The 18,859-nt window shown below is 42.8% G+C and overlaps 1 protein-coding gene across 2 annotated transcripts in view; it reads left to right on the top strand.

Annotated features, from left to right (window-relative positions):
* The window catches only part of sh3glb1b (SH3-domain GRB2-like endophilin B1b), a 74,733-nt gene extending 56,679 nt beyond the window's left edge, over positions 1-18,054 (top strand). Inside the window, exons 2-11 of one of the 2 annotated variants that reach the window (XM_060906576.1) lie at positions 5,298-5,439; positions 9,468-9,596; positions 10,466-10,599; positions 13,379-13,471; positions 14,370-14,450; positions 15,773-15,796; positions 15,957-16,046; positions 16,303-16,403; positions 16,686-16,914; positions 17,482-18,054. In XM_060906576.1, the coding sequence (XP_060762559.1) occupies positions 5,298-5,439; positions 9,468-9,596; positions 10,466-10,599; positions 13,379-13,471; positions 14,370-14,450; positions 15,773-15,796; positions 15,957-16,046; positions 16,303-16,403; positions 16,686-16,914; positions 17,482-17,589 (1,131 nt within the window). In that variant the 3' untranslated portion in view covers positions 17,590-18,054. The remainder of the gene's footprint in view (positions 1-5,297; positions 5,440-9,467; positions 9,597-10,465; positions 10,600-13,378; positions 13,472-14,369; positions 14,451-15,772; positions 15,797-15,956; positions 16,047-16,302; positions 16,404-16,685; positions 16,915-17,481) is intronic. The other variant, XM_060906575.1, reaches the window with a different exon arrangement.
* Positions 18,055-18,859: the final 805 nt, after the last annotated feature.

The following is an 18,859-nucleotide window of genomic DNA, read 5'->3' as shown; positions in this document are numbered from 1 at the left end:
CGTTTAGTGTGTGTGTGTTGCAGTGTTGTGGCGGTTAGTGTGTGTGTGTGTTGCAGTGTTGTGGCGGTTAGTGTGTGTGTGTGTTGCAGTGTTGTGGCGGTTAGTGTGTGTGTGTGTTGCAGTGTTGTGGCGGTTAGTGTGTGTGTGTGTTGCAGTGTTGTGGCGTTTAGTGCGCGCGTGTGTTGCAGTGTTGTGGCGTTTAGTGTGTGTGTGTGTTGCAGTGTTGTGGCGTTTAGTGTGTGTGTGTTGCAGTGTTGTGGCGTTTAGTGTGCGTGTGTTGCACTGTTGTGGCGTTTAGTGTGCGTGTGTTGCACTGTTGTGGCGTTTAGTGTGTGTGTGTTGCACTGTTGTGGCGTTTAGTGTGTGTGTGTGTGTGTGTTGCAGTGTTGTGGCGTTTTTAGTGTGTGTGTTGCAGTGTTGTGGCGTTTAGTGTGTGTGTGTTGCAGTGTTGTGGCGTTTAGTGTGTGTGTGTGTGTTGCAGTGTTGTGGTGTTTAGTGTGTGTGTGTGTTGCAGTGTTGTGGTGTTTAGTGTGTGTGTGTGTGTGTTGCAGTGTTGTGGTGTTTAGTGTGTGTGTGTGTTGCAGTGTTGTGGCGTTGTGTGTGTGTGTGTTGCAGTGTTGTGGCGTTTAGTGTGTGTGTGTGTTGCAGTGTTGTGGCGTTTAGTGTGTGTGTGTTGCAGTGTTGTGGCGTTTAGTGTGTGTTGCAGTGTTGTGGCGTTTAGTGTGTGTTGCAGTGTTGTGGCGTTTAGTGTGTGTTGCAGTGTTGTGGCGTTTAGTGTGTGTTGCAGTGTTGTGGCGTTTAGTGTGTGTTGCAGTGTTGTGGCGTTTAGTGTGTGTTGCAGTGTTGTGGCGTTTAGTGTGTGTTGCAGTGTTGTGGCGTTTAGTGTGTGTTGCAGTGTTGTGGCGTTTAGTGTGTGTTGCAGTGTTGTGGCGTTTAGTGTGTGTTGCAGTGTTGTGGCGTTTAGTGTGTGTTGCAGTGTTGTGGCGTTTAGTGTGTGTGTGTGTTGCAGTGTTGTGGCGTTTAGTGTGTGTGTTGCAGTGTTGTGGCGTTTAGTGTGTGTGCAGTGTTGTGGTGTTTTTAGTGTGTGTGTTGCAGTGTTGTGGCGTTTAGTGTGTGTGTGTTGCAGTGTTGTGGCGTTTTTAGTGTGTGTGTTGCAGTTTTGTGGCGTTTAGTGTGTGTGTTGCAGTGTTGTGGCGTTTAGTGTGTGTGTGTGTGTGTGTTGCAGTGTTGTGGCGTTTTTAGTGTGTGTGTTGCAGTGTTGTGGCGTTTAGTGTGTGTGTTGCAGTGTTGTGGCGTTTAGTGTGTGTGTGTGTTGCAGTGTTGTGGCGTTTAGTGTGTGTGTGTGCAGTGTTGTGGTGTTTTTAGTGTGTGTGTTGCAGTGTTGTGGCGTTTAGTGTGTGTTGCAGTGTTGTGGCGTTTAGTGCGTGTGTGTTGCAGTGTTGTGGTGTTTAGTGTGTGTGCAGTGTTGTGGCGTTTAGTGTGTGTGTGTGTTGCAGTGTTGTGGCGTTTTTAGTGTGTGTGTTGCAGTGTTGTGGCGTTTAGTGTGTGTGTCTGCTGCAGTGTTGTGGCGTTTAGTGTGTGTGTGTGCAGTGTTGTGGTGTTTAGTGTGTGTGTTGCAGTGTTGTGGCGTTTAGTGTGTGTGTTGCAGTGTTGTGGCGTTTAGTGTGTGTGTTGCAGTGTTGTGGCGTTTAGTGTGTGTTGCAGTGTTGTGGCGTTTAGTGTGTGTTGCAGTGTTGTGGCGTTTAGTGCGTGTGTTGCAGTGTTGTGGCGTTTAGTGCGTGTGTTGCAGTGTTGTGGCGTTTAGTGTGTGTGTGTTGCAGTGTTGTGGTGTGTTTTGTGTGTGTGTGTGCAGTGTTGTGGTGTTTAGTGTGTGTGCAGTGTTGTGGTGTTTAGTGTGTGTGTTGCAGTGTTGTGGCGTTTAGTGTGTGTGTTGCACTGTTGTGGCGTTTAGTGTGTGTTTGCAGTGTTGTGGCGTTTAGTGTGTGTGTGTGTTGCACTGTTGTGGCGTTTAGTGTGTGTGTGCAGTGTTGTGGCGTTTAGTGTGTGTGTGCAGTGTTGTGGCGTTTAGTGTGTGTGTGCAGTGTTGTGGCGTTTAGTGTGTGTGTGCAGTGTTGTGGCGTTTAGTGTGTGTGTGCAGTGTTGTGGCGTTTAGTGTGTGTGTGCAGTGTTGTGGCGTTTAGTGTGTGTGTGCAGTGTTGTGGCGTTTAGTGTGTGTGTGCAGTGTTGTGGCGTTTAGTGTGTGTGTGCAGTGTTGTGGCCAGGGCTCGAAATTAACTTTTTTTCTTTGTGTCCCCCAGTGGTCCCGAATTCTGTGTTGTATTGTCCCGAATGGAAGCAATAGTGTCCCCATTTTTTTCCTCTCTGAAATAACCAGTGGTTAATATTATCATATGAAGTTACTATTATATTTGTAACTATGCGATTTTGAACCCTTTATATCATTTTTACAATAAGTCACAAGACACAAGCGACACATGTCCTATACATCATCTACTTCAAAATTACAGTTATTGCATTTTCAGTTTATTAAACTTTGGCGATCTCACTGTATGAATAGATACCCGTTTATTTAAAGGGGCCAACTAGCTCATTCAGAAAATGTTTCAACTCCCTACATCTGCAGTACACTTTAGTTGAAAATAAGACCCCTTTTATGTTCATTTCATCTACTTATACCTTGAATATCTGTTGGCACTTATAAGGCCAACTTATAATTTTCACCATTACCGTTATCCATTTTTATGAACTTTCCGTTATCCATTTTTATGAACTTTCCATTATCCATTTTATGAACTTTCGCTGCCGGGTGCAAACGTTAGCAACATCAGCATAGTGCCAGGGTCTGTGTATCATCCGATCATTCAAGTATTCCATTCAATCTGGAAAACGATGATACACGGACCTGCCAGGTCCGAGCCTAGTTGTGCTGCTGACTGACTAAACTTTCTGAACTAGAAAGACACCAAGAAAACTCACTTATTCTGTTGAACGGTATCTTCCGTCAGTATCATCCACATCATTCCTGTTGTATTTTATAACGTGTCTAACAGTGTTCATTAAGTTCATTCAGTTGCTAGCGTTGCCTGCAGACCAGGCGATGACACTTTGGATCCTGAAGGTCCCGGAGACGTTATGTCTGGGCTTTCAGTTTCTTCCCCGCGGTCGGTCCGCTTCAACCACTTCAGCATTTTTGTTCTGGCAAGAGTCGGCGCAGCGTGTGCGGTAGCAATTCCATTCCAAGTCCATATAATGCGGACTCCGGCCGAAGATTCTAGAACAGAATGCGCTGCTCTGTAGCCTACGGATGCAGGTGCATCGAAAGTGTAGCTACTATGTATTTTTCGCTGTTAACGTTTTAAAATTAAAATTGACAAATTAGGTGAATGTCTACGTATGTGTTACGGCTTTGTAAATAATATTAATGTAGAACTTTTTTTCTAGATCTATTTTTTTCCATTGTCCCGGGATTGTCCCAGATATGATAATTTTGTGTCCCGATGACATGTTTTATGGTCCCCGGGACGTCGGGACACCGTTAGTTTCGAGCGCTGGTTGTGGCATTTAGTGTGTGTGTGTGTGTTGCACTGTTGTGGCGTTTAGTGTGTGTGTGTATATGTGTGTGTGTGTGTGTGTGTGTGTGTGTGTGTGTGTGTGTGTGTGTTGCACTGTTGTGGCGTTTGTGTGTGTGCACTGTTGTGGCGTTTAGTGTGTGTGTGCAGTGTTGTGGCATTTAGTGTGTGTGTGTGTTGCACTGTTGTGGCGTTTAGTGCGTGCGTGTGTTGCACTGTTGTGGCGTTTAGTGTGTGTGTGTATATGTGTGTGTGTGTGTGTGTGTTGCACTGTTGTGGCGTTTGTGTGTGTGCACTGTTGTGGCGTTTAGTGTGTGTGTGTGTGTGTGTGTGTTGCACTGTTGTGGCGTTTGTGTGTGTGCACTGTTGTGGCGTTTAGTGTGTGTGTGCAGTGTTGTGGCATTTAGTGTGTGTGTGTGTTGCACTGTTGTGGCGTTTAGTGCGTGCGTGTGTTGCACTGTTGTGGCGTTTAGTGTGTGTGTGTATATGTGTGTGTGTGTGTTGCACTGTTGTGGCGTTTGTGTGTGTGCACTGTTGTGGCGTTTAGTGTGTGTGTGTGTGTGTGTGTGTTGCACTGTTGTGGCGTTTAGTGTGTGTGTGCAGTGTTGTGGCATTTAGTGTGTGTGTGTGTGTGTGTTGCACTGTTGTGGCGTTTAGTGCGTGCGTGTGTTGCACTGTTGTGGCGTTTAGTGTGTGTGTGTGTGTGTGTGTGTTGCACTGTTGTGGCGTTTAGTGTGTGTGTGTGTTGCACTGTTGTGGCGTTTAGTGTGTGTGTGTGTTGCACTGTTGTGGCGTTTAGTGTGTGTGTGTTGCACTGTTGTGGCGTTTAGTGTGTGTGTGTTGCACTGTTGTGGCGTTTAGTGCGTGCGTGTGTTGCACTGTTGTGGCGTTTAGTGTGTGTGTGTTGCACTGTTGTGGCGTTTAGTGTGTGTGTGTGTGTGTGTGTGTTGCACTGTTGTGGCGTTTAGTGTGTGTGTGTGTTGCACTGTTGTGGCGTTTAGTGCGTGCGTGTGTTGCACTGTTGTGGCGTTTAGTGCGTGCGTGTGTTGCACTGTTGTGGCGTTTAGTGTGTGTGTATGTGTGTGTGTGTGTGTGTGTGTGTGTTGCACTGTTGTGGCGTTTAGTGTGTGTGTGTGCAGTGTTGTGGCGTTTAGTGCATGTGTTGCACTGTTGTGGCGCTTAGTGCGTGTGCGCAGCGTTGTGGTGTTTGTGTGTGTTGCCGCGTTGTGGCGCGCAGTGCGTGTGTGCAGCGTTGTGGTGCGCAGCGTTGTGGTTAGTGTGTGTGCAGTGTTTAGTGTGTGTATGCATTGTTTAGTCATTATCTGGAACAGGACTGATATTGTAGATTTTATAAACAGTGTGATTTATGTTATTGTGCAGTGAAAGTGAGGTTAAAGGTGAATGATGATGTAACTCTGTTGTGTTTGTCGTTAAGTTGAACTGAATTTTCACTCGACTGCAGTCTCACAAATCACCTCACACTGAATGTGACCTGTTTACGATGCAGGAGAAAAATATTAAAGTAAAATTATTCAGAAATCTGGGTCTGAAATCAGGCATGTTGTATTAATTCTGTACTGAGGTCCCGCACAAGTGTTTAAAATGTAAATACAGATAAATCGTTTCCTCATGCAGTCAGATAATGTATTATTATAATGTAATTATTTAAATTGTTATTAGCGATTGTTCCTCTTTCTCTTGTTAATTTATTTCGTATAAATGTTAAAGTTCACGGAGGAGAAACTCGGGCAGGCGGAGAGAACCGAGTTAGACGCTCACCTGGAGAACCTGCTGGCAAAATCCGAGTCGACGAAACACTGGACTGAGAAGATCATGAAGCAGACGGAGGTGTTACTGCAGCCCAACCCGAGTAAGAGCCGTCAGGAAACATCACGGCAATCATTAACCGTAAAGCATCATTGTGTTCATCCTGATGATAGAGTCAACAATTCTATATATAGTGGTGCGCAGTATTATTGGTATACCGATATATCGCGGCGCAGCTTGAAAAAGATACGTATCGCGGTACGATTTTGACATGTCGGTTCAGTCAGGTTCACTCGGGAATCTTTGTAAGTTTCCATAAATAGTTCGTCTAATCATGGAAATGTTGAAAATATTTGGTCAACTGCTTTCGTTTTTTTTATTTCAATGTATAAATCTCGAAGAATATAATAATTCACTAGCATATTTATTGTTTTTGAGATGATAAATAAATAGAAGGTTCCAGAATCCCTTGCTCGAATGCGAAAAATAGTTGCTTGGTCACGCTTTCGAAATGGCGGCCTCCGTCGGCGCCGATGACTACAAGTTCAACATTGTGAAAAATCCTAAGGGAAAGGCTGCTGTTTGGCAGCACTGCAGCTTAATTATTCAAAAGGGGGAAAGCAGGAGCAAAGAAAACGTTGCTGGGTGCAAAATTTGTAAAGCTATAGTTAAGTGTATTGGGGGAACAACTAATCTAACAACACATTTGAGACGCCATCATCCAAGTGTTTCGGCTGTTTCGTCATGCAGCGCTGTTAATAGCAAAACCCCCATGGAATTGCAACAGGCCGTGCAACAGACGAGCACTCTACATATTTCACATTCTGCGCCAAAACAGCAAACTATAAATAATGCATTTTCTAGTACCAATAAATACGAGAGTACATCCTGAAAAAGCGCAACGAATCACTTCTAAAATAGCAAGATTCATCGTGAAAGACATGAGGCCATACAGCATGGTGGAATCCAAAGTGTTCAGGGAAATGCTGGCTGAATGTGAGCCCCGGTATCAAGTGCCATCTAGAAAAACTTTCTCAGAGGTCGTCATTCCCAAAATGTATTCCCAAGTTTAGGAAGAAGTTAAAAGCAGCTTACAACATGCTGAATTGGTAAGGAATTTGTTTTACTGCAACCACAATCTGTTAATCACAGGAGCACATGTATGCATAAATTACTTATTTTATCTGATTCTGATTTTTCTTGAATTAATTTGACCGTCAATAGGTAACTGGAATAAAACTTAAAACAAGTTGTGTTTTAAACAGCACAACATTGCATTTCATTATGTGGTAGAATATATAAATCATAATAAAATCAGTAACTTAAGTATGCTGAAGCCCAGTGTGAATTTTTTTTTGTTTTAAGATTTTTTTTTTTTAGCTTTTTTCTCCTTTATTGGATAGGACAGTGTAGAGACAGGAAATGAGCGGGAGAGAGAGAGACGGGGAGGGATCAGGAAATGACCTCGGGTCGGAATCGAACCCGTGTCCCCGGATTTATGGTGTGGCGCCTTATCCACCTGAGCCACGACGCCCCCCAGCCCAGTGTGAAGTTGACTTTATCTAGGGTAGGGCATTACTGATGTGAGACAATCTTCTATCTGGCTGGAAGTGACTGCCTTTTACTCGTGTTTTTCCATCCTTTACAAAAAGCTGCCAGATGTGTTGTGATTTTTTTTTCTCTATGCTCAAACATTACAGTGTTTGTCTAACATTATTTTTTATTACTCAAATTTGTGTAGCTTGACTACATTGTAATTTCCTTTACACACAGGCTATTTAGCAAACTACTAGTGCATGTAACTAGTTAAATAGTCAATAAATCACATTTGTTTAATAATGATTACATTTGTTTCCTTAAATAATTGTTTTGCTTAAAGAAAAGAAATGCCATTCTTTCAACCCCGATTCCAAAAAAGTTGGGACAAAGTACAAATTGTAAATAAAAACGGAATGCAATGATGTGGAAGTTTCTAAATTCCATATTTTATTCAGAATAGAACATAGATGACATATCAAATGTTTAAACTGAGAAAATGTATCGTTTAAAGAGAAAAATTAAGTGATTTTAAATTTCATGACAACAACACATCTCAAAGTTGGGACAAGGCCATGTTTCCCACTGTGAGACATCCCCTTTTCTCTTTACAACAGTCTGTAAACGTCTGGGGACTGAGGAGACAAGTTGCTCAAGTTTAGGGATAGGAATGTTAACCCACTCCTGTCTAATGTAGGATTCTAGTTGCTCAACTGTCTTAGGTCTTTTTTGTCGTATCTTCCGTTTTATGATGCGCCAAATGTTTTCTATGGGTGAAAGATCTGGACTGCAGGCTGGCCAGTTCAGTACCCGGACCCTTCTTCTACGCAGCCATGATGCTGTAATTGATGCAGTATGTGGTTTGGCATCGTCATGTTGGAAAATGCAAGGTCTTCCCTGAAAGAGACGTCGTCTGGATGGGAGCATATGTTGCTCTAGAACCTGGATATACCTTTCAGCATTGATGGTGTCTTTCCAGATGTGTAAGCTGCCCATGCCACACGCACTAATGCAACCCCATACCATCAGAGATGCAGGCTTCTGAACTGAGCGCTGATAACAACTCGGGTCGTCCTTCTCCTCTTTAGTCCGAATGACACGGCGTCCCTGATTTCCATAAAGAACTTCAAATTTTGATTCGTCTGACCACAGAACAGTTTTCCACTTTGCCACAGTCCATTTTAAATGAGCCTTGGCCCAGAGAAGACATCTGCGCTTCTGGATCATGTTTAGATCCGGCTTCTTCTTTGAACTATAGAGTTTTAGCTGGCAACGGCGGATGGCACGGTGAATTGTGTTCACAGATAATGTTCTCTGGAAATATTCCTGAGCCCATTTTGTGATTTCCAATACAGAAGCATGCCTGTATGTGATGCAGTGCCGTCTAAGGGCCCGAAGATCACGGGCACCCAGTACGGTTTTCCGGCCTTGACCCTTACGCACAGAGATTCTTCCAGATTCTCTGAATCTTTTGATGATATTATGCACTGTAGATGATGATATGTTCAAACTCTTTGCAGTTTTACACTGTCGAACTCCTTTCTGATATTGCTCCACTATTTGTCGGCGCAGAATTAGGGGGATTGGTGATCCTCTTCCCATCTTTACTTCTGAGAGCCGCTGCCACTCCAAGATGCTCTTTTTATACCCAGTCATGTTAATGACCTATTGCCAATTGACCTAATGAGTTGCAGTTTGGTCCTCCAGCTGTTCCTTTTTTGTCCCTTTAACTTTTCCAGCCTCTTATTGCCCCTGTCCCAACTTTTTTGAGCTGTGTTGCTGTCATGAAATTTCAAATGAGCCAATATTTGGCATGAAATTTCAAAATGTCTCACTTTCGACATTTGATATGTTGTCTATGTTCTATTGTGAATACAATATCAGTTTTTGAGATTTGTAAATTACTGCATTCCGTTTTTATTTACAATTTGTACTTTGTCCCAACTTTTTTGGAATCGAGGTTGTACACTAAAATATCATGATACGTATCACGATACGCTGATCATATATTGTGATACAAAAATTCTCGTGATGCCCATCCATAATAAATTACACTGTTATTCATTTAATAATGGTGTTAAAGTTTAATAGTTAATTATATCACCATTTACTGTGTTTGGGATAAACACTGCAAACAAACAAGCAAGAATTCTAAGAGCTCCATTTGATAGACAAGTGTTTTATTTGTCAGTGCACATGTTTGAAAAGTTATTTCTTAAAGACTTTTTCTTGTTTTATGAAGCTAAAGTATGGATAATTCCAAAACACAAATATTCTGATATGAAAGTAAACCTCAGGACAGTAAAGAAATAAATTCGTTCCTTTAGTCTTTAGACCTTCCCATGTTTCTGCTCTTACACGCATCGTGTTTACTGAGTCACTTTCTCATGATATCATATTTACTCTTAATACCGTTCCTTTTGTTTATAAATTAAATCAAACAGAGTGCTGAAAGAGTGGAAGGCTTTTAAAATCATGAAGATTTTTTTTGTTTGTTTGTTTTTTTGACCTGAGGATGTTGCAGTAATGAGCAGCGTGAGGGGATCATGTGATTGTGCTCGCTGTAAATAAATTGAATTTGTGTGAATTGAACAGATGTGAGGATGGAGGAGTTTCTGTATGAGAAGCTGGACAGGAAAATCCCAACACGAGTCAACAACCACGAGCTGCTGGGGGAGTGCATGATCGACGCCGGGCACGAGTTCGGACCTGGAACGGCATACGGTGAAAAACCTTTACCTGAGCGGTGGGGAAAAAAAAAAAACCCACATCCCTCAGCTCACGTCTGATAGGCTAAACACGAGGGAGGAGAACAGTTTGTGTTACACCTCATCAAATACTGCTGTGTTTAAAAGAAAAGTGAAAGAAGAAACGTGCGCGTGTGTACATGCATGCACTTTGACCTGATGATCAGGTTTAATTAAAGTAAGTTGAAAGTCCATCAGAGAGACAATAACTACATCATACCTTTATAATAAAACTCGATAATAATAACTTTATATCTCACTGTTTTATCTTATTGTCTATTATATTAATGCAGTCGTTCTAATACATGATGGTTTCTATAGTAACTCCTAATTCACAGGGGTGTGTACAGCAGACACTCCACTGATGGTAAACAGATTAAAGATGTGTGTAGTCTTTGACGTGATGAAGTTCTCTGTCATGAGTAATGTGTCTGGAAGGAGTCTCCAGTGTCAGCGCTGTGTAACAGTCAGAGGGGAAGCTGGAACTGTAAGTTTTATTAACTCTAAGAAAGAGAATAAGGAGAGTCTGGTGAGGGAACGGTGTTTATAGCTGCTGTAGCATCAGTGAGAAACAGGAACTCGCTCATTTCTCTGACATTAAATGTAACTATAAAGGGATAAGAAGTATGATGTGCCATTGTTTAGTAAATAAAGCAGTAATTGTTGGTAAGTTGCTGTGGTGTCGGTGGATTTAAACCCTTTGGATGATGTAATAGTGATGTTGATCACACGGCTACAGTTGTGTTCTGTGCTTTTGTTTTTAATTGTGTTGATGAAGTCAGGGTTAAAGATCACGTGTTGAAACAGATTTGTGGTGTTGATGATTCTTTTCTCTCCTTGTTCCAGGCAGTGCTTTGATTAAATGTGGCGAGGTGGAGAAGCAGCTCGGCGGCTCGGAGCGAGAGCTCATCCAGAGCTCAGCCATTAACTTCCTTACCCCGTTCAGGAACTTTATCGATGGGGATTATAAGACCATCTTGGTGAGCAGCGGTGTTAAGAGTGTTTAATAAACATGTACCTGACATCAGGTTTGGCGGCCGTGTGCGAGCGGCCGTGTCCTTTATCGCGTACCGTAAAAATGAAACGTTACTAAACCCGGCTTCAGTCCTTACTTTAACACAGGATCTCTTCACCTATATTTTATGTGGATATTTTACCTTGAACTTTATTTTAGACTTCAGTCTTATAAGTAATTATCTCATCTCCTTATCTGTAGCCGCTTTATCCTGTTCTACAGGGTCGCAGGCAAGCTGGAGCCTATCCCAGCTGACTACGGGCGAATAAGTAATTATCCGCTGCTCATTTTTTGACATTTAAATTTTGTATAAAATGTTGATTTTTTTTTTTTTTACTTTATGCTTTGTTCATTGTTAAATCTTAAATAAGATTTATGATATAAAGTGTGTGTGTGTGTGTATGTGTGCGTGTGTGTGTATATATATATATATATATATATATATATATATATATATATATATATATATAAAAGCGCGGAAGACAAAGAAATAATCTTGCATGCCAAACAATCTTTGCTGTTCAGTAATAACGACACTTGGATAAAGAGAGACTTCCAAGACTGCTTCGACGTTACAATGGGGTCGTACGACGGGGCAGAAACGTGTGAGCTCATGGGAATGTTCCTTTTACACCAACTTCCCCCCAACGCTAGTGGGCGTGTGGGCTTGTACAGAGATGATGGCCTCGGCGCTTTTCATGATACGCCACAGCGCATCGAACGAATAAAGAAGGAAATATGTAAAGTATTTTACCAACAGCAGCCTGAAAATAACAATAGATGCAAACAAAAAAGTGGTTAATTTCCTGGATGTGAATCTAGATCTTAATAAGCAATCATATGAGTCCTATGCTAAACCTAATAACATTCCATTGTATGTACATAAGGAAAGCAACCCCCCCACCCCCACCATCACCAAGAACATTCCAGTAGGGGTAAACAAACGCCTTAACGAAATATCCTCGCCCACCGAATGCTTCGATAGAGCGGTGCTACAATATCAACATGCCCTTGACAGCAGCAGCTATGGGCACCACCTATGCTTTGATGCGACCAACGCCCAAAGACTCCGCGCCAGACGAAATCGTGGCCGGAAGATAATGTGGTTTAACCCCCCCGCAACAAACAGGTTAAAACAAACGTGGGGAGAAAATTCCTCACAACAATCAAGGATTGCTTTAGACGTGGGCATCCCTTGGCCAGGATTTTCAACAAGAACACCCTTAAGTTGAGTTACTCCTGTATGCCAAGTTTGGCCGCCAAAATCAGCGCACATAACAAGAAAATACTGACGGAAACACCGGAGCCGCCCAAGATGTGTAACTGCCGCAATAAGATGACCTGCCCCCTCAACAGCGCGTGCCTTACAAAGAACATTATTTACCAAGCCACCGTTGAGAGTGAGCGCGGTAAGGAAACCTATGTCGGGCTTACGGGGGATACATTCAAGTCACGCTACAATAACCACACTGCGTCATTCTGTCACGAGGGCAAGCGTCACGCAACAGCTGAGTAAACATATATGGACTCTAAAGGAATCCGGAGAAAATTATATACTGACATGGGACATTATAGCACGCGCTCCGGCATATAATAATAGCACTAAGCACTGTAATTTGTGCCTCGCAGAAAAATATTATATTGTATGCAAACCACACCTAGGCACGCTAAACAAGCGCAATGAACTAGCCAGCGCATGCCGGCACGCTAGTAGGTTTATTTTAGCAAACATCTTTTGAGTATAAAAGTAGCCGTGTACTGATATTCTCGCTGCACCTGATGAGAGAGCAAGTCGCTCTTGAAACAGGCTTGTGGTGCGCAATAAAATCATGCGTACAAATTGAAGTATTTTCTCTCTTTATTTTGTTGTATTATTGCTCCTAGTTTGAGCACTCTTGTGCCTAAGGATTACCCCATTATTTTATTTATATATATATATATATATATATATATATATATATATATATATATATATATATATATAATATAAATGATGCTTATATTTATTACGTAATGTTTTTATTAATTGTATATTATATTTCGATAACCTTTTTTTTTTTTTTTTCCCTAGAATTATTTATTTTTAGAATTTCTTTATCATTTTGTGCTTATGGGGTGGCACGGTGGTGTAGTGGTTAGCGCTGTCGCCTCACAGCAAGAAGGTCCGGGTTCGAGCCCCGTGGCCGGCGAGGGCCTTTCTGTGCAGAGTTTGCATGTTCTCCCCGTGTCCGCGTGGGTTTCCTCCGGGTGCTCCGGTTTCCCCCACAGTCCAAAGACATGCAGGTTAGGATAACTGGTGACTCTAAATTGAGCGTAGGTGTGAATGGTTGTCTGTGTCTATGTGTCAGCCCTGTGATGACCTGGCGACTTGTCCAGGGTGAACCCCGCCTTTCGCCCGTAGTCAGCTGGGATAGGATCCAGCTCGCCTGCGACCCTGTAGAACAGGATAAAGCGGCTACAGATGATGAGATGAGATGAGATTTTGTGCTTATGTTGGATTTTTTTTATTTGCCTTTTTCCTGCATTTTAATGCATAAAAGTGCCATATGAATAATTCTTTTTTTTACATTTATTTTGTTTGTTTATATTAGGTGTTTGTGTTGTGGAACAAAAAATATAAATAATTAATACATCATTATGAACAGAACATAAAGAACTCTTGGACACACCTGATTGCACTGTGATTAATTACACACTGGTCTGGAGTGTATTTATTCATTGTGTGTGTGTGGTGATGTGTACAGAAGGAGCGGAAGCTGCTACAGGTGAAACGCCTCGATCTGGACGCAGCTAAAACGCGGCTAAAGAAAGCTCGAGTAGCGGACGCTCGCTCTGCGGTGAGGAACTCCACTCTCTCTCTCTCTCAAACACACACACACACACATTTCCTGTCTGTTATAAACTATACAACACACACAGTGCCTTCTGTCTGATTGTTTAATGATTAAATGTGTTGGTGTTAATGAACAGATATTTGATTAATCATTTGTGGTGTAATCAAGTATAATTAATTGAACTGTATGTTAGTGTTAGTAAATCAACACTTCTCCATATGAACATGACACACCTGGGTGCTGTAATTAAAGCGTGAGTGACTCATACACACATTGTTCTGAGTAACAGTACAGACACCGATGTGTTGAGATCCCGGACCTGCTGCTGTGTGTGAACTCTGACAGGTCTGAGCAGAAAAAGGTTCAGCTGTTCTGTATCTCCCCTGTGTACTGCACGTGGTTAAGGAGACCGAGAGAACTTAAAGACACGAGCAGCACCTCTCAGGTGTGATGGGGGGAGAGGACAGCGCTCCACGCCTCAACGTGAAACGTTCACGCTTAACAAGCTGACTAACGAGGACTGTGTTTAATGTGTAACTCGGCACACTGCACCGTGACACCAAACTAGAACTGAAGTGTGATTTTCATATAAACACAGAGTCTGGATTCTGTTAATTCCATTTACACTACAGTGATTCACCACACCATTATTTAACAATCGGTTCATTTATTAATGAACGACACGTCTCACATTTTAATGGTTTATAGTCACATTTAACAATGTGGAGCGTCCGAGAAACGAGTTATTCCTCACTTATAGCGGCAATAGACACTCCTCCTTCAATCTCTCTCTCTCACACATGTCTCTGACATCAGGACTACAGTGCTCTTCCCTGATAACATGTTTTTCCTCTTTACTAACCCACCTGTGTTTTATCCTGTCCTGTGCTTTAACAAGCAGGATTTTAGCTCCACCCCCTCACCAGGAGAGGAGTACGTGTTTTCTTACATGCTCTCCTTCTTGCATGTCAAATGGCTGAAGGTTTGTCCTGGCCTTTTTGTCTGTGTGTGTGTGTGTGTGTGTGTGTGTGTGTGTGTGTGTGTGTGTACGTGCGCGTGTGTGTGGTTATCTCACCTGATCATTGAGTGTTCCTTCCTCTTCCTTAAACCATCTGATTATTATTCGTAACGTGTTGCGTTGTGTGAAGCTGTGCACTGATCCCTGATATAAACATAAGAACATGTTTATTTTAAGGTTTCGTTTTTGATCGCTTATGAATGAGGGCATTTTCACACTTCAGTCCACACCCAGGACCAATTCTGAGCTTGCCAGGGGGCGGGGCTTACAGGCATAACACCACTTTTTAGAGGTGTGGCATGTCGTCCCTGCAAACAGTGAGCCGAACTCCGATAAGGTTTTTGTTCATACACACTGACGTGAAATGTGTGTTTTTCCTGATCTCAGTGTAAACATGCCCACGTTTACCTTTACAGCATGTAGCAGACGTCTGTATGCAGAGCGTCAAAGCTGAAACCCTGTAAGGACGAGAAAATCCATTAAAAAAAGAAAACGTACATCAAAGTGGACTTTTCTCCCAGTTTCTTTTCAGTTTGATCGCCTGTCAGATCCCGCCCACCAGTCAGCTCTGCCTGTCACAAGCGGGGAGGGTAAAGGCTAACACGTGCTTCCTCTGAAACACAGGAAGCCAGTCACACCTTTTCAACCTGGCCACAGGGTGGCGTCACACACTCAGAGGAATGCGCTTGCTATCTGCCCTCTTCCACATACCTCAACTCACACGACTGGTGACCCTGTGATTGACAGGAGACAGGGAGTATGCCCCTCCCACCCAGAGAGCACAGTGTTCTTCACTTCCTCCATGGATGGACGGCTGTGGTATCGCTGGGATTCAAAATTGTGATCCCTGGAGGTGTTGAGTTTTTGACTTGTTTAAAAAAGCGCTAATTCCTCGCACCACATCGCAGTTCACGTGCTCCAGTCCTGTGATGGTCCAGTTTTTTATTTATATATCTCAGTAAGACGTTCCATCTCCTCTACTGATCCTAAAACCCGTTTCCTGCCATCGTGACCCTTTTAAACAGGAAGTCACATGACAAGGTAAACAAGTAACAGGGAGCTGCTCTGGAGCAGAACAAGACCTTTCACGTGTCATTACATGTACTGAACTCTCGGAGTAAAAACCGGTCCAAACCCGGGAGAGGAACCGAGTGTGAGAATGACCTGAGAGTTGATGAAGCAGTAAAGTTAGCTGCATGTGCTGCATGGTTTCTTTTTCTTTCTTGTTCTACAAATTAAATAATGGTGTGATTAAACTCATGTTCCTGTTTCTTAATGCTGACCAGTTTTGGGCTCAGGAAATCCAGCAGGTAAGAGTGAACATGGCTGAACGCTGTGTTCTTTACGTGTTCTTCCCCATGTTCAGGACTGAGTTATACTTTTCTGTGATGGACACGATGCCAGTGGTGGATTAATCCGGCTGTATATGTGATGTTAAAGTGAAATTACGTGTGTGTGTGTGTTCCTCAGGCAGAGACGGAGCTGAGGATAGCTCAGAGTGAGTTTGATCGCCAGGCAGAGATCACCAGGTTACTGCTGGAGGGAATCAGCAGCACTCACGTACGCACACTAATCATCTGCTGTTTATAGTGAACGACTAATCCTGCAACACACGCGTGCGAGTGCTGAGGAAATGTAATTTGATGACGTACTTGAGGAAAGCGCTGTGATTGGGTGTTTACAGTGTGAAAGTAGGCGGAGTCTAGGCACATTTAATAATAAAAGTACCAGAGTTTATAATGACAGGTTTACATCTGTGTTCTGGAACTACAGCGGACTCCATGTTGATGACGTGTGTGTGTGTGTGTTCGTTCAGGCTCATCACCTGAGGTGTCTGAGTGATTTTGTTGATGCCCAGGCTGTGTATTACGCTCAGTGTTATCAGTACATGGTTAATCTACAGAAACAGCTCGGCAGGTCAGTGTACACACACACACTTTCACCCCAACAGGATATGAAATGCTTTTCTTTATCTTCTCATCTTTCTTGAATCTTTACTTGAGTTGTGAATAAAATGAACATTTCTTGGTCTTTATCTGTTTTATCTTATTTTATTCCTCTTTTTACTTCCTTCTTTTCAACTGTTTGACTTCTTAATTAAGCCATAAATTGTATGATTTTCTTTCTTACTTTCACTTCCTCAGTTACAGAATGTGTTAATAATAATAATAATAATAATTAAATGATTCTTTCCTCCAGTTTTCCTTCAGCCTTCTCTTCCAGTAATAATCAGTCTGCTGCCTCCTCTGCTGGAATTTCTTTCCCTGCGACCTTGGCCACGACTGTGACCCCGACCCCCACCATGACCCCGGGTCAGAGTTCACCGAGCCTTAACGAGCTGCGTAATTCGTGCGGTCCACGCCGAGCGCGCGTGCTGTACGATTACGATGCAGCCTGCAGCAGTGAGCTGTCGCTACTCGCTGACGAGGTGAGTGATGTTTGGACAGAAACACTTTGAGTAAAATACAGGTTTTAAAAAAATGTCTGTCCTGAAAATATAATCTAAAATTATTTTTAATGCACAATTACACCTTAAACTGTGAAAAGCCATGCCTCCTGCACCAGGCATTCTTATAGACTGTTCCTTTATGCCTCTGAAATATACATTTAGTACACTTTTAATATTTATTCCTATAAAACTGTTTTTACAAATTAATTTTTTTAAATAAAGGTTTCCTGTCTTCTTGGATAAGTTTTATTTTGTGTCTAGTATGAGGTCCTTTTAACTCATTCTTCTATGGAGATGTTTGTTTGTCCCTATTGAACATTAGGAAACATTTTACTGGCTGTATTTATCAGTCTGTAAGAGCTGTAACACTCTGATCTCGGGTCAGTGCTGTGATTTTTACTTGCACACACAAAAGAATGTTAATTTTGAACAGGGTACACCACCAGGGGGCGCTGAAACACTTTTAGAAGCAAGTCATATGAAAATATTTTGTGCACACACACACCCCTCCATCAGCGTGTAATAAATGTGTATGGTGTATGTCAGGTGATCACAGTGAGCAGCGAGCCGGGCCTGGATTCTGATTGGCTGATGGGGGAGAGAGGACATCAAAGGGGCAAAGTACCCATCACCTACCTGGAGCTGCTCAACTGACAGAGATAACACTCACACACACGCGCGCACACACTGACCTGCCTGTGTCATTTCACACTCTGTATTTGTGCCTTTTTGCTTGTGAGTAGCCAAAAAAAACACTTTAGCATTTCATTAATGTGCCATAAAAATAAGTTTTATACTTAGTGTGCGACTTTATAACTAATCCTGAGTGCTATGAACTGTTATAAAGCTTTAATAAACATAACAGGTGGTTATGAAGCCAAATGTAATAATTATTACTGTTTGTTTTGGTCTAAAAGGAGAATTGATACGCGTGAGACGTGCAAGAGAGCATGATTGTGATCCTGTTTTTGTTTGTTTGTTTGTTTTTTAAACACACCCTTGTTGACTTTCCCTTGTCCCCTTGGCTGTGTTGTATTGAAGTTTGTTAGAATGGAATGGACACACTGCAGCCTTCAGGAACAGTGTTAAAGCTGTGAATATAAAGGAAAATCAACTCTATTTCTGTCTCATCTGTTGTGTTTCTCAAACTGAATCCATCCATCCATTATCTGTAGCCGCTTTATCCTGTTCTACAGGGTCGCAGGCGAGCTGGATCCTATCCCAGCTGACTACGGGCGAAAGGCGGGGTTCACCCTGGACAAGTCGCCAGGTCATCACAGGGCTGACACATAGACACAGACAACCATTCACACTCACATTCACACCTACGCTCAATTTAGAGTCACCAGTTAACCTAACCTGCATGTCTTTGGACTGTGGGGGAAACCGGAGCACCCGGAGGAAACCCACGCGGACACGGGGAGAACATGCAAACTCTGCACAGAAAGGCCCTCGCCGGCCACGGGGCTCGAACCCGGACCTTCTTGCTGTGAGGCGACAGCGCTAACCACTACACCACCGTGCCGCCCCACACTGAATATATTACATATTTAATTATTTTTCTTTGATCTGATGAAGAGAACACATGCAGGGGGCGGGGTTTAATGTGAAATGGTGGTTATTGTGCAGGATGTCTGCAGGAGAGTCAGTGATATTTCCTGTCTGTGGTTTCAGTGACGGCGAGATGGAGACAGAAACATCCTGTGGTGTTATTAGCAGAGCTCCCAGCGGAGCACCATACCTAAGAAAAAATGGTAAACCCATCGAGTCGATGTTTTGTGGTTTGTCTGTGTGCGTGTACCACCACAGGAAGCCCAGGTTTGCTTTCGAAAAGTTTGCAAACGAAAAGGATCGAGAAGAGTCGTTCTGTGTTGGTCCAAGTTAAGACCAGGGAATTCAAAGCTAGCAAATCATTGCAAAGTGT

The sequence above is a fragment of the Neoarius graeffei genome, chromosome 23, assembly GCF_027579695.1.
Source record: "Neoarius graeffei isolate fNeoGra1 chromosome 23, fNeoGra1.pri, whole genome shotgun sequence".
In the NCBI taxonomy this organism is placed as follows: Eukaryota; Metazoa; Chordata; class Actinopteri; order Siluriformes; family Ariidae; genus Neoarius; species Neoarius graeffei.
The sequence above is the reverse complement of the archived record's forward strand: the minus strand, read 5'-3'. Positions and strand labels throughout refer to the sequence as shown.